Source organism: Phoxinus phoxinus (genome assembly GCF_949152265.1).
Source record: "Phoxinus phoxinus genome assembly, chromosome: 1".
NCBI classification, from domain to species: Eukaryota; Metazoa; Chordata; class Actinopteri; order Cypriniformes; family Leuciscidae; genus Phoxinus; species Phoxinus phoxinus.
The window spans coordinates 4239997-4263410 of NC_136876.1; the positions used below are offsets into that span (position 1 = coordinate 4239997).

The 23414-nt window shown below is 40.2% G+C and overlaps 1 protein-coding gene across 1 annotated transcript; it reads left to right on the forward strand.

The window, feature by feature from the left end:
- The first annotated feature begins 4117 nt into the window (after positions 1-4117).
- LOC306996847 (uncharacterized protein) lies at positions 4118-11507 on the forward strand. Its single transcript, XM_079609751.1, has 3 exons — positions 4118-4194; positions 5444-5762; positions 10069-11507. The coding sequence occupies exons 2-3, from the start codon at positions 5729-5731 to the stop codon at positions 11217-11219; spliced, it is 1185 nt and encodes a 394-aa protein (XP_079465877.1). The 5' UTR covers positions 4118-4194; positions 5444-5728; the 3' UTR covers positions 11220-11507.
- Positions 11508-23414: the final 11907 nt, after the last annotated feature.

The window sequence follows — 23414 nt, forward strand, 5'->3', positions numbered from 1 at the left end:
CGACATGTTTGTTCGTTGTCCTCTCATGTGTGGCCGCGCGCAGCAGATAGTAGTACGTCACGTGTTACGTGGGCAGGTTATAGGTAACGGAGAGAGGGGAATAACAGCGAGCTCATCAGATGTTTCCTAAAAATAAACATTGTTCAGGAGTCCCGTAGCTCCAAGTCAAGTCTCAAGTCTCTGAGCTAGAGTCCAAGTCAAGTTCAAGTCCAAGTCTCTGAGCTAGAGTCCAAGTCAAGTCTCAAGTCTCTGAGCTCGAGTCCAAGTCAAGTCCAAGTCTCTGAGCTAGAGTCCAAGTCAAGTCTCAAGTCTCTGAGCTAGAGTCCAAGTCAAGTCTCAAGTCTCTGAGCTAGAGTCCAAGTCAAGTCCAAGTCTCTGAGCTAGAGTCCAAGTCAAGTTCAAGTCTCAAGTCTCTGAGCTAGAGTCCAAGTCAAGTCCAAGTCTCTGAGCTAGAGTCCAAGTCAAGTCTCAAGTCTCTGAGCTAGAGTCCAAGTCAAGTTCAAGTCCAAGTCTCTGAGCTAGAGTCCAAGTCAAGTCTGAAGTCTCTGAGCTAGAGTCCAAGTCAAGTCTCAAGTCTCTGAGCTCGAGTCCAAGTCAAGTCTCAAGTCTCTGAGCTAGAGTCCAAGTCAAGTCCAAGTCTCTGAGCTAGAGTCCAAGTCAAGTCTCAAGTCTCTGAGCTAGAGTCCAAGTCAAGTCTCAAGTCTCTGAGCTAGAGTCCAAGTCAAGTCCAAGTCTCTGAGCTAGAGTCCAAGTCAAGTTCAAGTCTCAAGTCTCTGAGCTAGAGTCCAAGTCAAGTCCAAGTCTCTGAGCTAGAGTCCAAGTCAAGTCTCAAGTCTCTGAGCTAGAGTCCAAGTCAAGTTCAAGTCCAAGTCTCTGAGCTAGAGTCCAAGTCAAGTCTCAAGTCTCTGAGCTAGAGTCCAAGTCAAGTCTCAAGTCTCTGAGCTAGAGTCCAAGTCAAGTTTAAGTCCAAGTCTCTGAGCTAGAGTCCAAGTCAAGTTCAAGTCTCAAGTCTCTGAGCTAGAGTCCAAGTCAAGTCCAAGTCTCTGAGCTAGAGTCCAAGTCAAGTCTCAAGTCTCTGAGCTAGAGTCCAAGTCAAGTTAAAGTCTCAAGTCTCAGAGCTAGAGTCCAAGTCAAGTTCAAGTCTCTGAGCTAGAGTCCAAGTCAAGTCTCAAGTCTCTGAGCTAGAGTCCAAGTCAAGTCTCAAGTCTCTTTATTTTAATAAGTCTCTGGTTATAATAAGTGTTGCATCACGTACAGCGGCCCATCCAGGCTGCTTAGAACACTGCATAGCTATATATAGGAATTCAAAGCATGTACTACGTTATTATGACTCCTTTATCTATTAGCATACAGTATCAGCTTTGATTTTGGTATATAATGAAACAAAACTCACTTTTGCACTCACTCACACACACACACACACACACACACACACACATGGTTTACTGGCTGTGCCGCCGCTCCCACGCGCTGTGCGTAAACCCTCATTTACACTGCATACGTGTGCGGCGCATCATGGCTCCGACATGGTTTTATTCCGTCCTCTTTATTCCGAGTTGTTGGTGTGACAACTCACACCAGGAGAATTTCAGAAGCGAAGCGACTGGATGCGCGAGACCACGTGATTTGCCTGTCCGACGTGTTTTTTCTTGATTTTTGGGTTTCCACCAAGGATATATTGGTATGTAATACAATTGGGAGTCTGCAAAGGGTGTTTATTTTGAAATTGACAGGGTTTTCTTACTTTTATTTAGTATTTCCTAGTATCTAGTCTATTTTTGTCCAAGTCGCACCGTAAATACAAAATAAAAGTTTAAAAAACCTGTCAATTTCAAAATAAACACCCTGTGCAGACTCCCAATTGTATTGCACACCAATATCCTTGGTAGAAATCATAGACTGTAAGGTTGAAACCCTAAAATCAAGAGAAAACACGTCGGACAGGCAAATCACGTGGTCTCGCGCTTCGCTTCTGAAATGCTCCAGGTGTGAGTTGGCACTGCTTGGAGGACGGAATAAAACCTTGTCGGAGTCGTAATGTGCCGCAGACGTGTGCAGTGTAAATGAGGGGTAAGGCACCGAGTGCTGAGGGGGCACCAAAAAATAGCCTAATGAAAAATCAAAAATTATATTGTAAAAATTATATTAAATAGTGCAATATTATTGAATTTTATAGAAATACATGAAGTTACGGGAGTCTCCCGCATATTGATAGGCTCACTGAAGTCCGCAAATTAGTTAAAATCTCCAGGAATCTAGAGCGAGCGCGCCCGCGAGACAGAGACTGCACGGCAGAGAGGGAGAGAGAGCAAGAGACTGCGCGCGTGTGCCTCATGAAGCACATGTAAAGCGGTCGGTGCAGTCGACATGTTTGTTCGTTGTCCTCTCATGTGTGGCCGCGCGCAGCAGATAGTAGTACGTCACGTGTTACGTGGGCAGGTTATAGGTAACGGAGAGAGGGGAATAACAGCGAACTCATCAGACGTTTCCTAAAAATAAACATTGTTCACGAGTCCCGTAGCTCGAGTCTGAGTCGAGTCTGAAGTCTTTCGAGGACGAGTCTGAGTCGAGTCTGAAGTCACTGTGTGTACGACTTAAGTTGCACTCGAGTCCGAGTCTCAAACTCCAGTCCACATTTCTGTTATCCGTGTCGTCAGTATTCACAGTTGGATTAATCTTTTCCACATTTACTTTAGTCTCTTCCTCCATATGTATGGATATGTAAGACTGGAAAAACCAGTGGAGATACCACTCGAAGTAGACGAAGGACATTGCTGCAAATTAACATTTGAACTCCCCCCTCATGCAGTCTCACCTAATCTACATTTCATTCTCTCTCATACACATCTAAAACTCACACAAGCATATAAATAGGGTTTAATGTGAATGATTATCATTGAGTATTATGTTTAGTATCATTTGAAATTTCTCAGAGTGAGTTCATAGGTTTAGTTACCTATGATCACGAGCGTGAACTCGACAATCGACTACTGTGGACTTCGACCGAAAACAGGATGTAAAATACAGGTATGTGCGCTGGCTGAAATAACATCATTTTTATTCATATCTTTCACATCTCCTGCAGTCAGATTCACTCGTGTTCACACTGAAGGAATCACTCAACATGGCTGGGCACTTGTAATGACACATCAAGGATGATAAGAGAAATAAAATTCTCGCTGAAAGGCCCTGATTTTCGCCTCGTTTAGGGAACCAATCACAGAACGGGGAGGGAGCAGCAAGACGATGACGACATCTATACGACACAACTAAGCAGTTTGTTTATGGATTCAACATGGCAGCAGACGCGAAGCTACCTTTTGATGCAGCCTTAGATATTGTTCTAAGTAGTTTAGAAAGCAAGTTTATTTTGAAAAAAGAGCAGCTTTTGGCGTCTATACATACGTCATCTGGTATAATGGAAACGATTGGTTATGAGCTACGTACAGGCGCATTTGATAGACATTCTTAGCACCCAATAAACGGCGCCGGGCATTCGTAAACCACGCCTCAAATACGAGAAAATGCGCATGTGGTTCCCAGACCCAAGTCTCAACGAGAATTGGGTCTGGCGTTAGCCAGGCTACGTGGACGCTAGAAGTGTTTCAAAATCCACAAATGCGTGCAGCTTTTTACAAATGCACAGGTTCACAAATAAATGCCAGGCAGAGTTGTGTTTGTAAAATAATAAAACATTAATAAATATTTTTTTATCTGCAAATCTCATTTAATTTATTTGTGAATTTCATAATTTTTTGTGAAACTCTTTACATTTATTTGTGGATCTTAATCTATTTATTTGTGAATTAGATTTGTGTGTGTGTGTGTGTGTGTGTGTGTGTGTGTGTGTGTGTGTGTGTGTGTGTGTGTGTGTGTGTGTGTGTGTGTGTGTGTGTGTGTGTGTGTGTGAGAAACTCTTTACATTCATTTGCAGGTCTTAATCTATTTATTTGTGAATTTGATACATTTTTGACTTTTTAAACTTTAAAAAAGTTCCTTTCACCTTTAGTAACTGGAGTCACTTCAGTTCTAAAATAATAATAATGGAAGGCTACTAGTAAAGCTGAATCTGCGTGGCCCTGATTGGCTGCAGGGGTTTCCCGTGCGCGCGTGCGTTGGACGCCGATGACGTCACCGCTCGCTCACGCCGACTCTTCAGCGTCGAGTCTTCTGAGGCGAGGAGAGCAGTTCACGGTATTTCTCATCTTTACACAACCATCAAACACACTTTATACAGTTTGTTTAAGCGACAGGCTCATTTCTGTGTTGTTTTCATCGATCACAGCGATACTTGTGCGTCTTTTCTGGCGTCTTCCTTCTGAAATAAACATGTAGTGCAGCAGCAGCGAGCATGAGGAGAACATGTTGAGTTCATTCAGACCTGAGCGAGTGTGTGTTCGTGTGTGTGATTGTCTCGATGTTTGGACTGAAAACTGTTCCTGAATGTCAAGTCAAGAGGTAAAGTTTGAGATCTGTGAGGGAAATTGATGGGAAACGATCTCAAGTGTTACACTGATATAAGTTATTTACATTGATTGAGCCAACGTGAGACATTTAAATCAACTCTTAAATGTTAATATTAATAAATGAATAACGTTTTACTCTTGGAACAATATTGCTTTGTGATGCTATTTATTTTTAAACTTTTTATGATCGTTATCAGTTTCAGCGCCCATAAATGTAATATTTTAATGATTTAGGCTAAGTACTTCGTGATTGTCATAAAATCTAACTATATTTAGATTCAAATGTACATATAATGCTGCTGTGATTATTTATCTGTAGTGGTTTATGAAGATAAATATCATATTAGTGATTGATGTTTTATCAATGTCATATTTTTTCTTTCAGTAGAGCAGTTTTACAGGCTTTTATCATGTATCCTGACTCAAATAATGTGTTTCTAACAGCAAACACTCAGAATAAAGTGAGATGATCTGCTGATGATCCTGAATGGCTTGTTGAATGAGTGTTGATAGTCTGAGGCTCATCAATATTAACAGATCTGCTGAAAACACTCTTTATTTCATGACAATAGTTCCTGTTTTCACCTCATTTATTATGCTGATGTCTCCAGATCTCCTGTAAATTGTCACTTAAAGCTCATTTCATTGGTGTCAGCAGACTGAGGGGATTTGTTGGCTACTATATACGTTTATTTCTGTGTGTTTTCTTACTAATACTGAGTGTTGGCTACTATGTACGTTTATGTTTTTAACTGTTTTTCTTACCATTATTTATATTTGGAAGAATTTAAATTATTTATTATTTTCTATATTTCTAGACACCTGTATTTTAATGAAGAAGCAGAATAAAGTTAGGATTAGCAATAAAAATAATGAATTAATTGGCATCACTGTGTACGATGAATAGATAGACAGAGATAAATGCTTAGAAGTGTAATTTATTATAAAAACAAACTTTATATTTTTGATTTTGGCAGATCAGCTCCTCCCACTGGAATTCATCATCAGTGAAGCTCCTCCCACACTGGAATTCATCATCAGTGAAGCTCCTCCCACACTGGAATTCATCATCAGTGAAGCTCTTCCCACAGTAATTCATCATCAGTGAAGCTCCTCCCACTGCAATTCTCCAATAAATGCTGTAAATTCCTATCAGCTACAAGTGGAGACGAGCATGAAAGCATCAGGAAGAGCTGAAATCTGCAGAGACTGAGTTTATTAAAGAGGACAGTGAGAACACGAGTGATCCAGAACCCTGCAGAATGAAACACACTGAAGATCCTGAAGAACAAAGAGGTTGGTGTTTATTCTTCATTCATTCATGATGCTGGAGAACATTCATGTTAGAAACATTCAAGCACTTCATCACATTTAGATAAACAGTTCAACTAATGGTACAGAATGTTCTGAGTTTTTCTTCAACAAATGGTCAGTAAAGGGAGATTTGAGACATTTTTATATTGATTGTTAACATCAGATCAAACTAAATACTATTTTACAGTTATTTTATATCTGGTTTCCAATTTGCAACAGCATTACCAGAATTTTAGTCATTTTCAACATAATTTTTTATTTTTTTTAGGAACAATCAGTAAACACCAAGTTACTGATAAAGTTGTATTTGTCAAATATCATACAAGTTATTCATAGTTATAGAGATTCTTCTTACAGTAACTTTGGTAACAGGGTCGATGCATGTAGTCAATGCTACATGTAACCCGCAGCTACCCGTTTTATGGCGTAATAACTTGGGTACATGTGATCTATTTGTGTCTCGGACCAGATTACAGAAGGTAGGTTCGACTCACTGGAGTATAGGGAATTTATAACAGAAACTAAAGAAAGAAAGCAACTCAGACTCGAATGTAAATGTTAATTACTAAGAAATTAAATATATTGTTATTACGGAAAAAAATGAATTGAATCTTTTGACAAATAAAATGATATAAATAAACAAATAAACAGCAATAATAAACAGTAGTTCAGTTCACAATTGACACCTCAGTTCAATTTGGACATTTAGATTTTAAAAATCAAGATTTAAAACCAGATTTCACAATTCAAAAAACTGTGTCCAGATTAACAAAAGAAAAACAACTTCGGGAATCAGATTCAATGTTCAGCTGTCACTGAATATTTTTAGTTCAGTTCCGGTTCAATAGGAAAAATCCAACGATTGATCCAGGGAAAATCCAGAAGAGCAAAAAAAAACAATACAGCACAGTTCAGGGTGAGTATATTTTGTAGGGGTGGCTCTATACCACTTTTTCATGTCCGATACCGATACCACACACTTGAGTATCTGTCGATACCGATCTATACCGATACAATACCATATATTCCACACAGCTGACATGATAACTTAATAATTAAGTCCCTCCAGAAAAATGCTGAGTTTTTTTGTGATTGTTGCAGGCAAAAATCCTTGATTATGCGGCACGTTTTCTTGAAAAAAATGTGATGGAATATGCGGGATATTTATGCAATTTTATGCGATGAAATTGCGGGAACTTGCAAAAATTGCGGTTTGATGAAAAAGAGAGAAAAAAAATGTTCCCCCAACACCCTATTCACTAGGCTACTACTTTAATGTAAAGAGTAATTTCTTATTACATCCTATGATAAGCAAGCATACTACCTCACATAAAGTGCTGGGAATATTTCAGTTCTCATCTTGTTTTATTTCAGACCTTAAAGGGTTAGTTCACCCAAAAATGAAAATAATGTCATTAATGACTCACCCTCATGTCGTTCTAAGCCCGTAAGACCGCCGTTCATCTTCGTAACACAGTTTAAGATATTTTAGATTTAGTCCGAGAGCATTCTGTCCCTCCATTGAAACTGTATATACAGTATACTGGCCATGTCCATAAAGGTAATAAAAAGATCATCAAAGTAGTCCATGTGACATCAGTGGGTTAGTTAGAAGTTTTTGAAGCATCGAAAATACTTTTTGGTCCAAAAATAACACAAAATAAGACTTTATTCAGCATTGTATTCTCTCCCGGGTCTGTTGTCAATCCTTCAGTTACGCTGATGACGTGTTATCTGGTGCGCACGAGCTTCATTTATAGACTGAGGGAAACGCACGCTGTAAAAGTGTCTCATCCGCGACATGCACATTTACGCACCATTAAAAAAATGATATCCACGCAAACAATGTAGAATAGCTTGAATTTAGCGTGCGTCTCCCTCAGACTGTAAACGAAGCTCGGGCGCACCAGATAACACGTCATCAGCGTCTTACGTCAGCAGCGTCACTGCGGAGTCCTGAACGCAGATTCACAACAGACCCGGGAGAGAATACAATGCGGAATAAAGTCTTATTTTGTTTTATTTTTGGACCAAAAAGTATTTTCGATGCTTCAAAAACTTCTAACTAACCCACTGATGTCACATGGACTACTTTGATGATCTGTTTATTACCTTTATGGACATGGCCAGTATACTGTATATACAGTTTCAATGGACGGACAGAAAGCTCTCGGACTAAATCTAAAATATCTTAAACTGTGTTCCGAAGATGAACGGAGGTCTTACGGGCTTAGAACGACATGAGGGTGAGTCATTAATGACGTTATTTTCATTTTTGGGTGAACTAACCCTTTAATAAACACATGGCTCAAACTTACAAAACATTGATGAGTCGAACAAGTTCTGTAGCTTTACAAAATGAATATGCTACAACTTCTGTAAAAATGACAAAGTGGCAAAGTGGTTGTCCAGCGTCGACTTCCGCCTGTGGTCCGACACGCAGTTGCACGGAGTGCAAAATTATTTGCCCCCACTGTCATGTAACACACTGGGGAACTGCTTTGCGCGGTCTTATGCGTTTATGTTTGTTGGCAAATGAGAATGATTTGCGGGCTTCATCATGGTTTCATCAGCATTACGGGGTTTGCAGCTTTTCAATGATGTCGCGCAATTACATCACTTCATAACGTTCCCATGGCAACAGGGCAAATGACTGCGCTTGTGTGAAGTAAACGCAACATTTTTCAACTTTCTGCTAAGATATGTGACTTTTTGCAACGAAAATGCAGGGATTATGAAATCATGCAAGCCCGCATATTTTGCGCGCAGAAATCTGCAATTTATGCGGCGAAAGTGCGGCGTATTTGAAAAAAAATATGCGGACTTTAACTGATTTTGCATTGAATCATGCGATCGCATAATCGCGTTTTTCTGGAGGGACAATTGCTGAGAGGGCTCGCTTACCTCACTCACCTCTAGCTACCGTTCACGTGATGCCAGTGTTGCCAAGTCTGCGGTCTCTCCCACCCCGAAACGCGATTAGCTATTTTTAAGAAGCAATTGGGCGGGATTTGTATGTGAAAATCTGGCAACCCTGATGTTGCTCATCTCTCTTTACGGCATGTCTCTCAGGTGTTGTTAAGCATTTGTATGACAATTTAGGACTAAGGGACGTGATCGGATCGGGTTATACTCCCGCGATTCATGCAATATCCGATCCAGTGATTTTGGCCAGTATCGGACTAATACCGAATATCGGATCGGCGGACCCCTAATATTTTGTCCTACCAGTTCAGCAAAACAATAGATGTTTTAATTTTCCAGGTACGCTCAAGTAGATGGTTGGCTCGCCATGTCCAAACCACAGACAGAACATCCACATCAGGGACAGATCAGGACTCAATAGGCAACGATCTCGATGAATTCTAACTCACTTCCCGGAGGCGGGACTAACCTCCGACCTCATCCATTCAAATCTTTCTTTGGCCAATTTCTTTTTCTAGATTTACTTTTGTAATATAATATAAAACTTAAATTACTTATCTGTGTTCTTTTGTTATTAATACTAAACAGATATTAATAGTCAAGTCAAGAATATTTGTATAGTGCTTTTCACAATACAGATTGTATCAAAGCAGCTTCACAGTATTAATTAAAATAATAATAAAACGTCCATGTTTGGTAATGCTAATCAATAGTATTATTCATTGATTAATTAAATTGAATATCCCCAATAATAAAAATAATGAAATGACGTCACATTCTGTGGCAGCTTTTTCACAAACATAAATTGAACGTATAATAATAATAAAAATAAACAATGCCACTTGAATGCTAAATGCTTGTTATTTCTCACAGGGTTGTTCACTTGAGCTTGTGTTTCTGGTGTCCCACTTTCACATGCACATGAATGGAAGTCTATGAAGGAAAAGTCTAGTGTGAACGGCCATTAATAATAAAAACGTTTTTAGTAAAATAAATATAAATCTCAAAGTTGGTGTCAAAACATGGCTGTATTGTATATTTTAATGTTAATATCATGGTAGATAATTGTGTCATTAATCAAATATATTTAATAGTTCTTGCTAAAGAAACATGGGATCTGTGCCTATAATGTTTTAAAAATAATAATTGGAAGACAAATTTCCCTCATTCATGGAAAGTTTCAAGGACATATAATCAAATTATAAAAAGGCATGAAATTATCATAATTTATTATAACAGTTGTCTACTTTCTACCATTACATCAGGGCTCACTTTCATGTCCTTTCACTTTATATTTCTCTCTTTGAAGATAATTATTTTGATGTACTAAAAATTAAATGTAAAACATTTTCTTTGATTTTAGACCTGATGGAAGTGGAGGAGAGTGAAGAACTGAGAGAAGTGAAGGAGGAGAGTGAAGAACTGAGTGAAGTGGAGGAGGAGAGTGAAGAACTGAGAGAAGTGAAGGAGGAGAGTGAAGAACTGAGAGAAGTGAAGGAGGAGAGTGAAGAACTGAGAGAAGTGAAGGAGGAGAGTGAAGAACTGAGAGAAGTGAAGGAGGAGAGTGAAGAACTGAGAGAAGTGAAGGAGGAGAGTGAAGAACTGAGTGAAGTGGAGGAGGAACATCATGTCCAACCTGGAGAAAAACCTTTGAGTCGCTCAAAGACTAAACGGACTAAAAATACATTTCTAAAGAAAAGAAGAGCCAATAAATCTTTCACCTGCACTCAGTGTGGAAACAGTTTCCCAGCCAAACAAAGTCTTGAGATTCACATGAGGATCCACAATGGAGAGAAGCCGTTCACATGTGATCAGTGCGGGAAGAGTTTCAGTCGATCATCATCCCTTAATCTTCACATGAGGATCCACACCGGAGAGAAGCCGTTCACATGTGATCAGTGCGGGAAGAGTTTCAGTCGATCATCATTCCTTAATCTTCACATGAGGATCCACACCGGAGAGAAGCCGTTCACATGTGATCAGTGCGGGAAGAGTTTCAGTCAATCATCATCCCTTAATCTTCACATGATGATCCACACCGGAGAGAAGCCGTTCTCATGTGATCAATGCGGCAAAACATTTCTCCATGCATCAGTCCTGAAGAGACACCTGACAGTTCATACGAAGGAGAAGCCGCATTCATGTTCTGTGTGTGGAAAGAGTTTTTCACGACTGAACACTTTACATACACATCAGAAACTTCACACTGGTGTGAGAGAGTACATGTGCTTTGAGTGTGAGAAGACTTTTACTACAGCGAACAATTTAAAACAGCACCAGAGAATTCACACTGGAGAAAAACCTTTCAAGTGTTCACACTGTGACAAGAGATTCAGTCAGTCAGCAAATCTGAAAACACATGAGAGGATCCACACTGGAGAGAAGCCGCACACGTGTGATCAGTGTGGAAAGAGTTTCTCTATTAGAAGGAACCTGAAGATACACATGAGGATCCATACAGTGGAGAAACCACATAAGAACTATAACCTGGTTAAGAACTACAGGAAACTATGATCTCTGTAATTGCAAACAAAGGTTTCTGTAACAAATATTAAGTTCTGCTTTTCTGATGTATCAAATACTTGTGTCATGCAATAAAATGCAAATTAATTATTTAAAAATAATACAATGGGATTTTCTGGATTTTTGTTTTAGATTCCGTCTCTCACAGTTGAAGAGTACCTATGATAAAAATTACAGACCTCTACATGCTATGTAGGAAAGCCTGCAAAATCCCCACTGTATTTGCTTGAATGTAAACCGGAGATTGTGATCAATAAACCGCAGCTTTTTGTTGTTTTGACTGCATCTCCGTGTGTGCTTTATGGACGTGTATCGGAAGAGACTGCTCCACTAACCTCAAAGGGCTAAATACATTTTTAAAGAAGATTAGCCTCAACAATTATTGAAGAAAACTCGCACTAGAGATCGATCGACGAGATCGAAAGGACTGTACTATGAATTATCTTCTCAAGAAATCTTGGAAGCTGTAGTTGTAAAGTTTTTCTTGATTGAAGCAGAGACCAGTGAGACTTTTGGATCACGTTCAAATTAGAAGTTCTTCTTTTATTGAGCGCCGCTGCATGTTCCAAAATCAGTCTTTGACTGTCTTCCAAAAAGTCTAACTACTCAAACAGTATACATTGTATTTATACATTCCAAGGGGAAGGAGTCTTCTTATCCAGCAAAAACCGGTATGGCAGGTTCTCTAGATTGCTCTAGAGAAACCGAGCCAATCAGCTATTGTATTGCTAATCCAATCATCCTGACTTGATTGCTCAAACCTTAACATTATCATAGAGACAAAGGCACCGCTGTACCTTGAGCAAATGGCTCTGAAAGTAATTTGCAGAACAAAAGGTGAGAGAATTCAATGATTTGACTCATTTACAAGTCTGGCCGGAATCTACTGCTGGAAACTCAATAATCATCAGTTAAACCTAAAATGAAATAGATTCTTAAAATGTGTTATCCTTCAGTCCCCCGTTTGAGAGTTCTTAAAAAATCTCACAAAATACAAATTTTAGACACTTAAAGTTAATTCTTGTAACGCGTGATCGTTACAGGCACAAAGCAAGTTCATTCTTTTAACTTGTGTAAGTTACAGGCACGTAGCTTCGGATCTGTGTAGTTCTTCTGTAATTGCATGCGGACACAGAAGCAAACATGCAATTAGGGTTCGTGAACCTTTCAGTCATCTGGTGGAATTTTGCTGAAAGATCAAGAATGTCTAGTTGGAATTTGTTCAAGTTCTCTGTTGGATCCGTTAAACGTGTGAGACGGGATTAAATCTCCAAAAGTTAGTAGTACGACAATCTTGATCATGTTCGATGGATGACTGAAGGTTCCACTGTTGACATACGGAACGTATTTCGAGTCTCTGCGTTGTGTATTTTTTTTTTCTTTGTGATAGTTGGCTCAGCAGTGGGTCGAGTCGTTTTCTGGAAGTTTTGTGGCTTCATACGCAGGTGAGGAGGTCGGTGCATATGGGTCTCAGGACAGCCATGTGGTATCTGCACAGAGTAAGAAAGAGAACAAAAGAGAAAACGGCAACAGAGCAGTATTCGTTGTAAAGACTGGTTGTATCCTCTGTTCAATCTGAGTCTGCTATTTGTTGTTCCTTCTTTCCCTATTACTTAATTCACGAGACACCTAAAGAACCAGTGAGGTAAGGATGGACTAGGGGAGGGGAAGGGCCTATAAGGGAAATGTCTTCACCCTGGGTTGGCCCCCGAATGCCTGTTGCGTTCAGTTCTTCCCAGGGCACCTCACTTGTCCGTGTGTCCTATCCTGTCCCTGTAGAATGGGGAAACAACCACGAGTCCAATGACGAGGGGAGGGGTTGCTTCAAATTAGCAAACAAATGGAGTAAAAGCTGCATAACATTGTTCATTTGTCTTAAGTTATGCTTGTTTTTTCTACATTCTTTTCCAAAATGTCTGTGCTTGCCACAGTAAGAACAACTGGCTTCTCTAGGACTTTTGCGTTTCTTTGGCTTCTCTGAGTTGACCTTAAAAGATGCTGCTGCAACTTGTATTCTTTCCTGGACATCAGAATCTCGTTCCCATGTAGCCAACCTTTCTAAGTTACTTCTGAGATCCAAGTTAGATCTAGGAATGGCAAAGCTCTTCTGTACTCAGCTACAAGGCCATCTGCCCAGATGCAAACTAGGGGTCCTTTATCATCTAGCACACTTTCTGAAGTTTCAGCTATACCACTGTAAGCTGCAGCTGTCGGACAAAATCGTTCTGTGTACTCACAAACAGTTTCACCCTCCTCCTGTACACCAATTAGTAATTTTCGACCAATCCACTTTCGGTCCAACAATCTCCGTTAACACTCTCAGAACTTCCTCTCTCAATTCATCTTTACTGGCCTGTTGCAGTTCAGAATTGTTTACAGCACTTTCAAAATCATTGAATTCTGACTCAGTCAAGATCTGTGATATACACGGGTTTCTGTGCAACGTCATAACGTAGATGCGCGCGCATCTAAGAGGCAGAAAGCAACAGTCTTTACGGCTATATCTAGCAGAAGCAGAGATGACGCGGAGCTGTTGTGCTGTAAACTAACCTAAATGCATAGGGTATGTCATGTTTTTATGATTCGCAAACTTAGTTGGACAATTTCATACTAGTCAACTAACTAACTTTTTACATAATGTTATATTAATACGCAAATGAAACACAAGCAAACAGATTCAACTCTGAAATTGCAGTTTATTATTGAGTCAACAAGAATTTACAAACAATGCGAAATCTACGTTAATTACAATGTTCTTTTACAGAACTCGGCATAACATATAGCGGTCTTGCCTCTTGGATGCGCGCGCATCCGGTATTGTTTGTATACAAGAAACCTATGTATTAGCTGGGTGACTTCAGCTAGACTCATATCATAGAGCCGCATCTTTTTGGACAACTCTTTCCTAAACTCAGAAAAATTTCTTTGCACTGATGGCAAACTTTCAGCAATTCTCTCAATATCTTTAGGAGCTAACGTTGAAATGACTGCTTGTGGCTGCAGTACGGAGGTTGCAGATGGAACTGCATCAACCCCTTGTCCCCTATTCTGAGCCTTTTGTCTTGCTCCACACACTTCAACTGCATTCACATCTTTCATCATTGCATTGACATTATCCTCTATTCTATCAAAAGACTGTAAATCAGGATAGCTTGCATCTGACTGTTGGTCTTCTGAGTCACATTTGGTTGAGGTCTTGTTATGGCCCACCTTTTTCGTGAAACAGGACACTTGAGTATGCAATTGTTTGTTCTGTTCTTTCAACTTATCAATACAACGAGCTTGTTCTTGTACAATGGATAAGCTAACTCTCTGTGACATAAGATAATACCTTTCAAATTTTTCTTCCTGATACATGCACCCAACACCTTCTTGCATTCTTCAATTGACCATACTTTGTCTGCATCAATGGCAAATTTCTTTGTTAAATTCAATCTGACTGGCTCAGTCACGATGGAGTCCATGTGCTCTGATAACAAAGACTTGAATTCACTATCTGTCCATAAAGCTGTAGTCAGTCTAGTACTTTTCCTAAACATTGTGAATTTCTATGTTACCACACAAACAAACACTAAACTTCTCTCTACTGTCTTACAAACAGAGGGTACAATCTTATTAGCACATGACGCTAATCTTCTCTAGCTTACAAAAGACAGGCCTTTTTTAGCAAGAGGAATACACAAAAATCTTAACATGTAACTGTTAAATCTTCCCTGCCTAGCAGAGGATAAACCAAAACATCAGCACATAATGCTAACCTTCTCTCTGAAACAAAGGATAAACAAAATAACTAGCACGTAATGCTAATCCTCCCTGCCTGAAATAGAGGATAACTTTCATCTCTAAAATAAAAACTTTAGAGGATAACTTGGTTAACAAAACTTGCAGCTGTTTGTTAACGCTTCTCTGACGGCGCAGAGGATCACACTTTTGTACTGGTCTGCCTAGGTTCTTTTGTATAGAGCAGCACTCACCAAACCTTGGTTGTGAGGTTTCAAGATTCAGTCTGGAACTCAGTCAGTTGAGATCTTTGTTGAGATTCAGTCTGGAAAAGTTCATTCTTTGTTGCTTGAAGTTTTCAATCTGGATTCAGGTGAGGAAGCTGGAACTATATCCGGGTCACACGGCATCAACTGTTGACCAGTTGGATCACGTTCAAATTGGAAGTTCTTCTTTTATTGAGGGCCGCTGCATGTTCCAAAATCAGTCTTTGACTGTCTTCCAAAAAGTCTAACTACTCAAACAGTATACATTGTAATTTATACATTCCAAGGGGGAGGAGTCTTCTTATCCAGCAAAAAACGGTATGGCAGGTTCTCTAGATTGCTCTAGAGAAACCGAGCCAATCAGCTATTGTATTGCTAATCCAATCATCCTGACTTGATTGCTCAAACCTTAACATTATCATAGAGACAAAGGCACCGCTGTACCTTGAGCAAATGGCTCTGAAAGTAATTTGCAGAACAAAAGCGCCACATTTATAATAAGTATGGAGTAGATTCAAGCTGTGCTGCAGTTGTTTGTGATCTATTGGTTTACTAACGAGGTAATAAACAAAACGGCAGAAAAGAGACGAGCACTGATACTAAAGCGTGTTCAGAAAGCTTGTAATGCTAGATATAAAATATGTTATCAGCTATTGTGGACATTGACCGTGAGATGGCTGGGACGAACGCGCAGAAAATTTCCTCTTCCACTAATACGCTTAATAAAGCCTGAACCTCGTCGTCGGTCCAGCGGCCGTTTTTTTCTTTATTAAATTCCATATATGCAGACAGACACTCATACTGCACGAATCCACGAACCGCAATAGATTTTAATGGTGGTTAAAATTAAATGCTGCGTGGAGTCATCCAATCAAAATACGGCGTGAACACAACCAATCAGCATGTTCAGCTCACAAGTCCCACCCCCGAAAGTTCCTGAACTTTGAAAAAGTTATACCTCGCCAGCAGGGACTTTCAGACGGGGAAATATTTACCCGGAACTTCATTTAGACCCTGGTTCCTGCGGTGTAAACACACCGAGTGCCACCCCAAAGTTCCTAGTTCCTGGGGAAAGTTCCTGCGGTGGAAACGCGGCTTAAGGGTCGGATTGAATGTTTGAGTAAACGCATGTAAACAAACAGACAAACAGAGGTTTGGAATGTGCGTTTAAATGCTAAAAGAGCTGCTAGTATTTGTGGCCTGTATTAAATGATGAATGAGGAGATTGAGACGGCCGCTGTGGCCGAAAAGCTTTTAAATTCACGTATTGCAACACTTGGAGGCAAATTAGGAGTATGCACAAGGAAAATAAAGTAAATTAAAGTTCCGCTTACTGAAGGTGGAAACGTTGAAGAGGTAAATGATTGCATGTCAACGTTATTATTTTTTATTCACGACTTCAAATGTGTGCATAAAGCAGTGCAAGAGCTCTTAGCCGAAGAAGAAAAGGAAAATTATCATGTAGATTGGTTTGAACCTAGAATTATAAATTTCGATTACTTTATTAAAGAAGTTGAAATATACACTCACCTAAAGGTTTATTAGGAACACCTGTTCAATTTCTCATTAATGCGATTATCTAATCAACCAATCACATGGCAGTTGCTTCAATGCATTTAGGGGTGTGGTCCTGGTCAAGACAATCTCCTGAACTCCAAACTGAATGTCAGAATGGGAAAGAAAGGTGATTTAAGCTATTTTGAGCGTGGTATGGTTGTTGGTGCCAGACGGGTCGGTCTGAGTATTCTGAGTACCTGCTCAGTTACTGGGATTTTCACGCACAACCATTTCTAGGGTTTACAAAGAATGGTGTGAAAAGGGAAAAACATCCAGTATGCGGCAGTCCTGTGGGCGAAAATGCCTTGTTGATGCTAGAGGTCAGAGGAGAATGGGCCGACTGATTCAAGCTGATAGAAGAGCAACTTTGACTGAAATAACCACTCGTTACAACCGAGGTATGCAGCAAAGCATTTGTGAAGCCACAACACGCACAACCTTGAGGCGGATGGGCTACAACAGCAGAAGACCCCACCGGGTACCACTCATCTCCACTACAAATAGGAAAAAGAGGCTACAATTTACATGAGCTCACCAAAATTGGGTAGTTGAAAACTTGAAAATGTTGATGAGTTTCAATTTCTGAGATGAAGGGATGAAGGGATCAATGGATGAAGGGATGAAGAGATGAATGGATGAAGGGATGAAGAGATGAGATGAAGAGGTGAAGGGATGAAGAGATGAAGAGATGAAGGGATAAAGAGGTGAAGGGATGAAGAGATGAAGGGATGCAGAGATGAAGGGATGAAGTGTGTAATGGAAATTTTACTTTTAGATGGGTACAACTTTTATTAACGATGAAGATTAATTTTTACTCATAAGCATTTAAAGGAATATAATCAAAATGTATAAGTTAGAACAGGCTTGAAGGAACAAAATGTTCACTGGGTCATGTGAGGGCTGACAATATGTGTACTCCAAATGGCTTTTTGTACTCCAAGTGTGAAAAATATGTGCGCAGCTTTGATTGAACTAAAGATAGACAAGATGTGTGAAAAAGAGCAGCAGCTAAGAACAGGAAACTTTTGCAGACATGACGTTGCTCAGACCAGTTAGAATTTGGGTTGGACATGAGATAATGAGCTAAGACCTCTCCCTTTAAGGTAACAAAGGATTTTTTACACAGGGTGTGTTAGGGTATATAACCTTGGCGAAAGGGACTAGCCTCCGCCTTCTCATGTCAGATGCTCTCTGCGTGAGAATACCATGGACCTTCTCATATCAGACTCTGTCTGTGTGGGAACGTCTTATTTCTTGCAAGAAATAAAATACTTTGTTTAATCTTTTGAGAATCGACTTTGTCTCCTTCATCCAGGTTTTAATATTGATAATTTCCACAACAAATGGCGACGAGGATGCGATTGCAACACCGATGATCGTCGTGAGGGGGAACAGTTGACTGATCATCCCGAGAGAACACTCTACGGCTCAAAATCCTCAAGCTTAAGGAAAGAGAATTGTTAAACTCCTCACGACGACCTAGGTGGACGCAATTCCAAGATTAAAGAACTCACAGACAGTGAGACTCACAAGACGGTGAGAGGAAATTTCTTATGTAACAAATAAGACAAATTTTGTTGATTGATATTTGCGTATTGAATATTTTTTCCTAAAGAGTCACGTTTGGGATAGACCTGATAGCAAGTTCCCAAACAGGTCCGGGATAAGACCACAAAACGTATTAAAATTTCCCTAAAGAGCCAGGGTTTTAAGAATAGGCCTGGAAATAATTTCTCAAACACCAGACAGAAGCACTCGTCTGGGAAAGACCTATATTGACGAATAAAGGCAATTTGGAAAGACCTGCATCGACGGATGAAGGCAAGGCGTGGGGTCAGGCCCGGTTCTAGAACCAAATCACTGAGGGTGCTTCTGAAAATAGTAAGGGTGCTTACATAAACGTAGGGTCATCCAAATTTTTTAGTCTAGGGGGAGGGTCACCCAAATTTCATATTGTACCGTTTTTTTGTATTCATGAAAATATAAAATTTTAAAAGTGGCTTGTTTGGTGCATATTTTTCCATGTGGCGCCATGTAGCTCTCTCAGTCTCGGCCCCCCAGCGCCAGCAGATGGTCTGACCCAACAAAAATCGTTTGATAGTGCGCGCGCGGTACACGCTCAGAAAAAGAGCATCATGTCAGAACAGAACGCCAATGAAATGTTAACCCGGCAAAGCTTTAAAACACGAGCAAATAATGAACTTTTGTGATTGCGAATAAGTGCAGTGTCCTGCTGTGAGTAACTCTACCGCTGTGAAGTATAGTCACTGACATGAAGCTGACTAGCGCTCAAAGGTTTCACGTTGCCTGCCTAGCATCTAAATATTATTTTAAAGCTTCAAACCAACAGCAGAAACGCTAGGCATTTTATTTAAAAAATGGTAACACTTTATAATAAGGTTTCATTTTGTTAGCGTAAACTAATTTCCTGAGCGGGACACACACACGCAAACAAAGTGGGCAATTAAAGAGACCTCTTCACCTATGCGTATCACGATCGCGAAAGGACACAACCAATCAAATGCATTAAACATGAAAGCATAATTAAATCATTTCTGATTTGAAAAATCGTGTTAATGGATTTATTTTGTGTATTAGCCTATATGTATGGGTGTGAATCCGTCTGTGTTTCTATTGTCGGCAAAATCTCGTTTACATGTGTGCTATTAATAATTTCATCTGAGGGTGCTTTCACTTTTGTTTGAGGGTGCTTAGCACCCTCAAGCACCCCCGTAGAACCGGGCCTGCGTGGGGTGGCTGCGCCAGGGAAAAGTTAATACGTAGAGGAGAGCGTGGGTGACTGCGCGAGGAAAATTGATAGATAATTATAAAGTAATAAAAGAATAAATAAAAATACGCAAATATAAATTAACAAAACAAAATTAAGTATTATAGGGAAATTGAACAAACAAAATTGTAAAAGTAAAAATGGGTAATGAAAATTCAAAAAGGAAAGATGAAGAACATGTTGATTTCTCGAAAGGTTCATGCAAAATGCAATATGGCTTAATGGGGGTTTAAGTGTGTCACATTTGACTAAAACTAAAGAAAATTGGTCGACTCACGTTGTCAAGAAGAAAGACAAGACACATAGCAATCTTGAAAATGACGGATCTGACATTGTTTCTTCTTCTCCCTATTATGGCGATTTTTGTTTTGTTTTGTTTTGTTTTTGTTTTGTGAGAATAAGAGAGGAGGACAGGACGCATCCGGCTCATCTTCCACCTCCTCGCAATCCTAACCAGATTCCAGCAGCCGCAGAAGGACGGGGTCACGCAGTTCCTAACGCACCACACAAAGAACCATGCCACCACTCTGCAACCCTCCAGAAAATGAAAGTAAAGACTTTGTTCTTGGATGGATTGGACAGTGACATTTCAAAAGCAATTCAAAAGAGCTGTGTCGGATGGCAACTGGCCTCCACAGCAGAAATGAGACGACACGCAAAACATCATGAAAGTGCAGCGGAAAATCAACGCAGCCAAGCAAGACAAAGACCTCATGTTGGCCCTGGTGACAATGCAAGGTGTATATATGGGCAACAACAACTCCAACCATCACCAAATGAACCAGAGAGGCAATGGCAGAGGAAGAGGAGAGGACGTGGTCGGGGAAAAGGACGAAACTGTCAACCATTTCAACAACAACGCAAAAAGCCCTATGACAAATGTTTTAATTGTGGAGGAAAAGGACATTGGCGTTATGAATGCCCACACGGCGAAGGCGGGGATCAGGCGGATTGAAAGGAGGAGGAGGGGGTGAGCAACGGGGTTCCTGTCTCTCCAGCTGATGAGTATAATTTACCTTTATTTTCTGATTCTGCTCTATGCAATGAAGACTTGCTTGCTAGGGTTTTCTATAAGACTCATATTTCTTTACCCTTGATAGAAATGACGGTTAATGACGTATCTTTACTATTTCTGCTTGACACGGGAGCTTCCAATTTTGTAATTAAAGCCACAGAGTTTGAAAAACCAATTCCACTCTCTGGTAAGACGACTTCTTCCAGAGGTGCAACTGGTCATGTGGTCATAGAACCATATTTGAAAACACTTGAGTGTTCAATTGAAGGGGAAAAATAAAATAAAAAATTAAGCATTGTTTTTTAATTACTAAGTTATGTCCAGTGAATTTAATGCGAAGGGATTTACTTTGTAAATTGGGGGTTTCTGTTCATTGTAGTGATCAGGGCTTATCAGCTGACATGAGAATGACGCATGAAACTGAAGGCACAAAGGATTTTTCTCTGTTTGTATATGAATGGCAGATTTCTAACACATGTCTGGAAAAAAAAAAGGCTCAGGACAGTGTTGCCATCGTCTGACTTTATGGAAGACTCAGATTTACATTGCACTTCTCATGTAAACACTGATCATGATGATGAATATGCGCAGCGATGATTTAATGTTGACATAGAAATTGTGACGACTGACTATGTGTATGGGACTGACCAATGGTGTGTTTTGAATGTGAAATTGACTGACAAACAGACAGTGTTTTATGACATGGAAAATGCACAAGCCTCATATCACTGGCCAAACCAGTGAAGGCTGAATGGCGTGACGCGGGTCCCTTCATGGCCAGGTGCCATGAACTGACCGACTGGGTCATAATAGATGAAAAACGACTGATCTGCCAACGTGAAGATATCAAACAGCCATGTCATAAAACACAGAAGTTTGAGAGCAGTCACAGTGTTGGATGAGGAAGTGAAACTAAACAGACTGAGTTTAACACAACTCCCTGTCATAACAGACGGGTTGGAGAGAGTTTCCAAAATGTTTATGGGCTACTGATTAAAAAAAAAAAAAAAAAATGATGTAGGTCTGATTGCAGATTGTGAGCCGATTCAAATAAAGACCAAATCCGACTATAGACCAAAAAGAAAATGCAGTATCCATTGAAAAAAAAAAAACAGATTAGCAGAGAAGGCTGCAGCTCGACTTCCTGTTCAGATAACCATAGCAATACAGCTGAATGAGGAACTAGGTGACAGAAGCGATGCAACAACAACACGCTTCTGCCTATGATAAAGAGAAATGGAAGAAGGCAGGCCGTGAATATAAAAATGGACAATGGGGCCCCAGCCAATAATAAACCATGTTTACCTTCTCATTTCTTTCAGGCATATGCTAAACCGATGCATGGATTGGATCACGCATCAAAATGGAGATGTTTACTATTATGCAAAATAACTGATTTACCAAAGTTTTTCCACAGTGGCAGCAGATTTTTGCAGCGGATGTTTGATTTGTGGTACTAACAATGTGGGGAGGGGTCAGGCAATGAGACAGGGGGGCATCCCAGGCCGCAGAGACCATTCTCAAATGTAATGTTCGATTATATTGAATTATCAAAATCTGACAAAAAGAGATACTGCATAGTGGCAGTCGAAATGTTTTCAGAATGGGTAGAAGCCATGCCAACAACAAAGGCAGATTCAAAAGGAATGGCAAACCTATTCCTACAAGAAATTGTCCCACCATGGGAATTTCAAATCCTGAAAAATTATTAAGTGACAATGGTTCACATTTTGTAAACAATTTCAGTTTGAAACATTCCTGGGTACATCCGGAATCAGGAGGAGCTAACTTACATGAGAATGAGAAAGATGGACTGGGAGGCACAAAATCCTCGAACATTGCCTGACACCACTCTTTGTGAAAATGACATGTTGCAATATTGTGTTGAATGGGATAAGGTGTTCTGTGATATTTCAAAACAGGTCCAGGCAGCAGTTCCAGAGCCAGCTGAGACGGCCCTGCACAGCATCCGAGGAGAGTTCGTGTTGATAAAGGATCTGAGACGAAAGCATTGGAAGGCGAAAAGGTGGCAGGGGCCATTCCAGGTTTTGCTGACAACTCACAGTGCGGTGAAAGTCGAAGAGAGGACTTCCGTGGATCCATGGGACCCACTGTCGAAAAGTGCCAGCTCCTAGAAGAAGAATCCCATTCACAGCTAACGAGTGCCAAACAGAGATCAGACTAACCAGAGGCCTGTCATCCCGTAGGTTACCAATTTGAAAACCACCGTCACTGGAGAGCAGACGAATCAATAGTAAGAGACGATCCAATTTTAGGAGTGGTCAGAACTGTATCAAGGACTTTGTGGAACTTTAACGGCGTGGGCATTGGAATAACCTGTCTGATCATATCAACTAGACCTGCCCTGAGACAAAAATACATAGAGAAACGGGACTGATATCATTCACACAAGAAAATGTTTTCGCCTGACAAGGTTGTAATGTGTAAGGTTGCAATACACTAAAACTTATCCTCTTAATTGGTGTGGCTGTAAGCTAGCACGAGATGATAGCATAGAGGTGAAAATGACAAAGGGTAAAGGGAGTAAGATAAGCATAATATGTGATCGTATTTCAGCAGCAGGACCTGGAGGGTCCATCCATTAAGATCAGCAAATTTAGGAGAATTAATAGGGTTAATTCCATGTGCAATGTAGAAATTACTGAATGTGAAAAATTCTGTAGAAATCAAATCAATATCTCCAAAGAAAGTCAAAAGTCAGAACCCATCAGAACACAGCACTAGAGACTTTGACAGGGTATGGGCAGTGAAACCGCAATTAGGCGACGTATGTCTATGTAAATTAGGGACCCAACAAGGGGCAATAATGGCTGGTACAG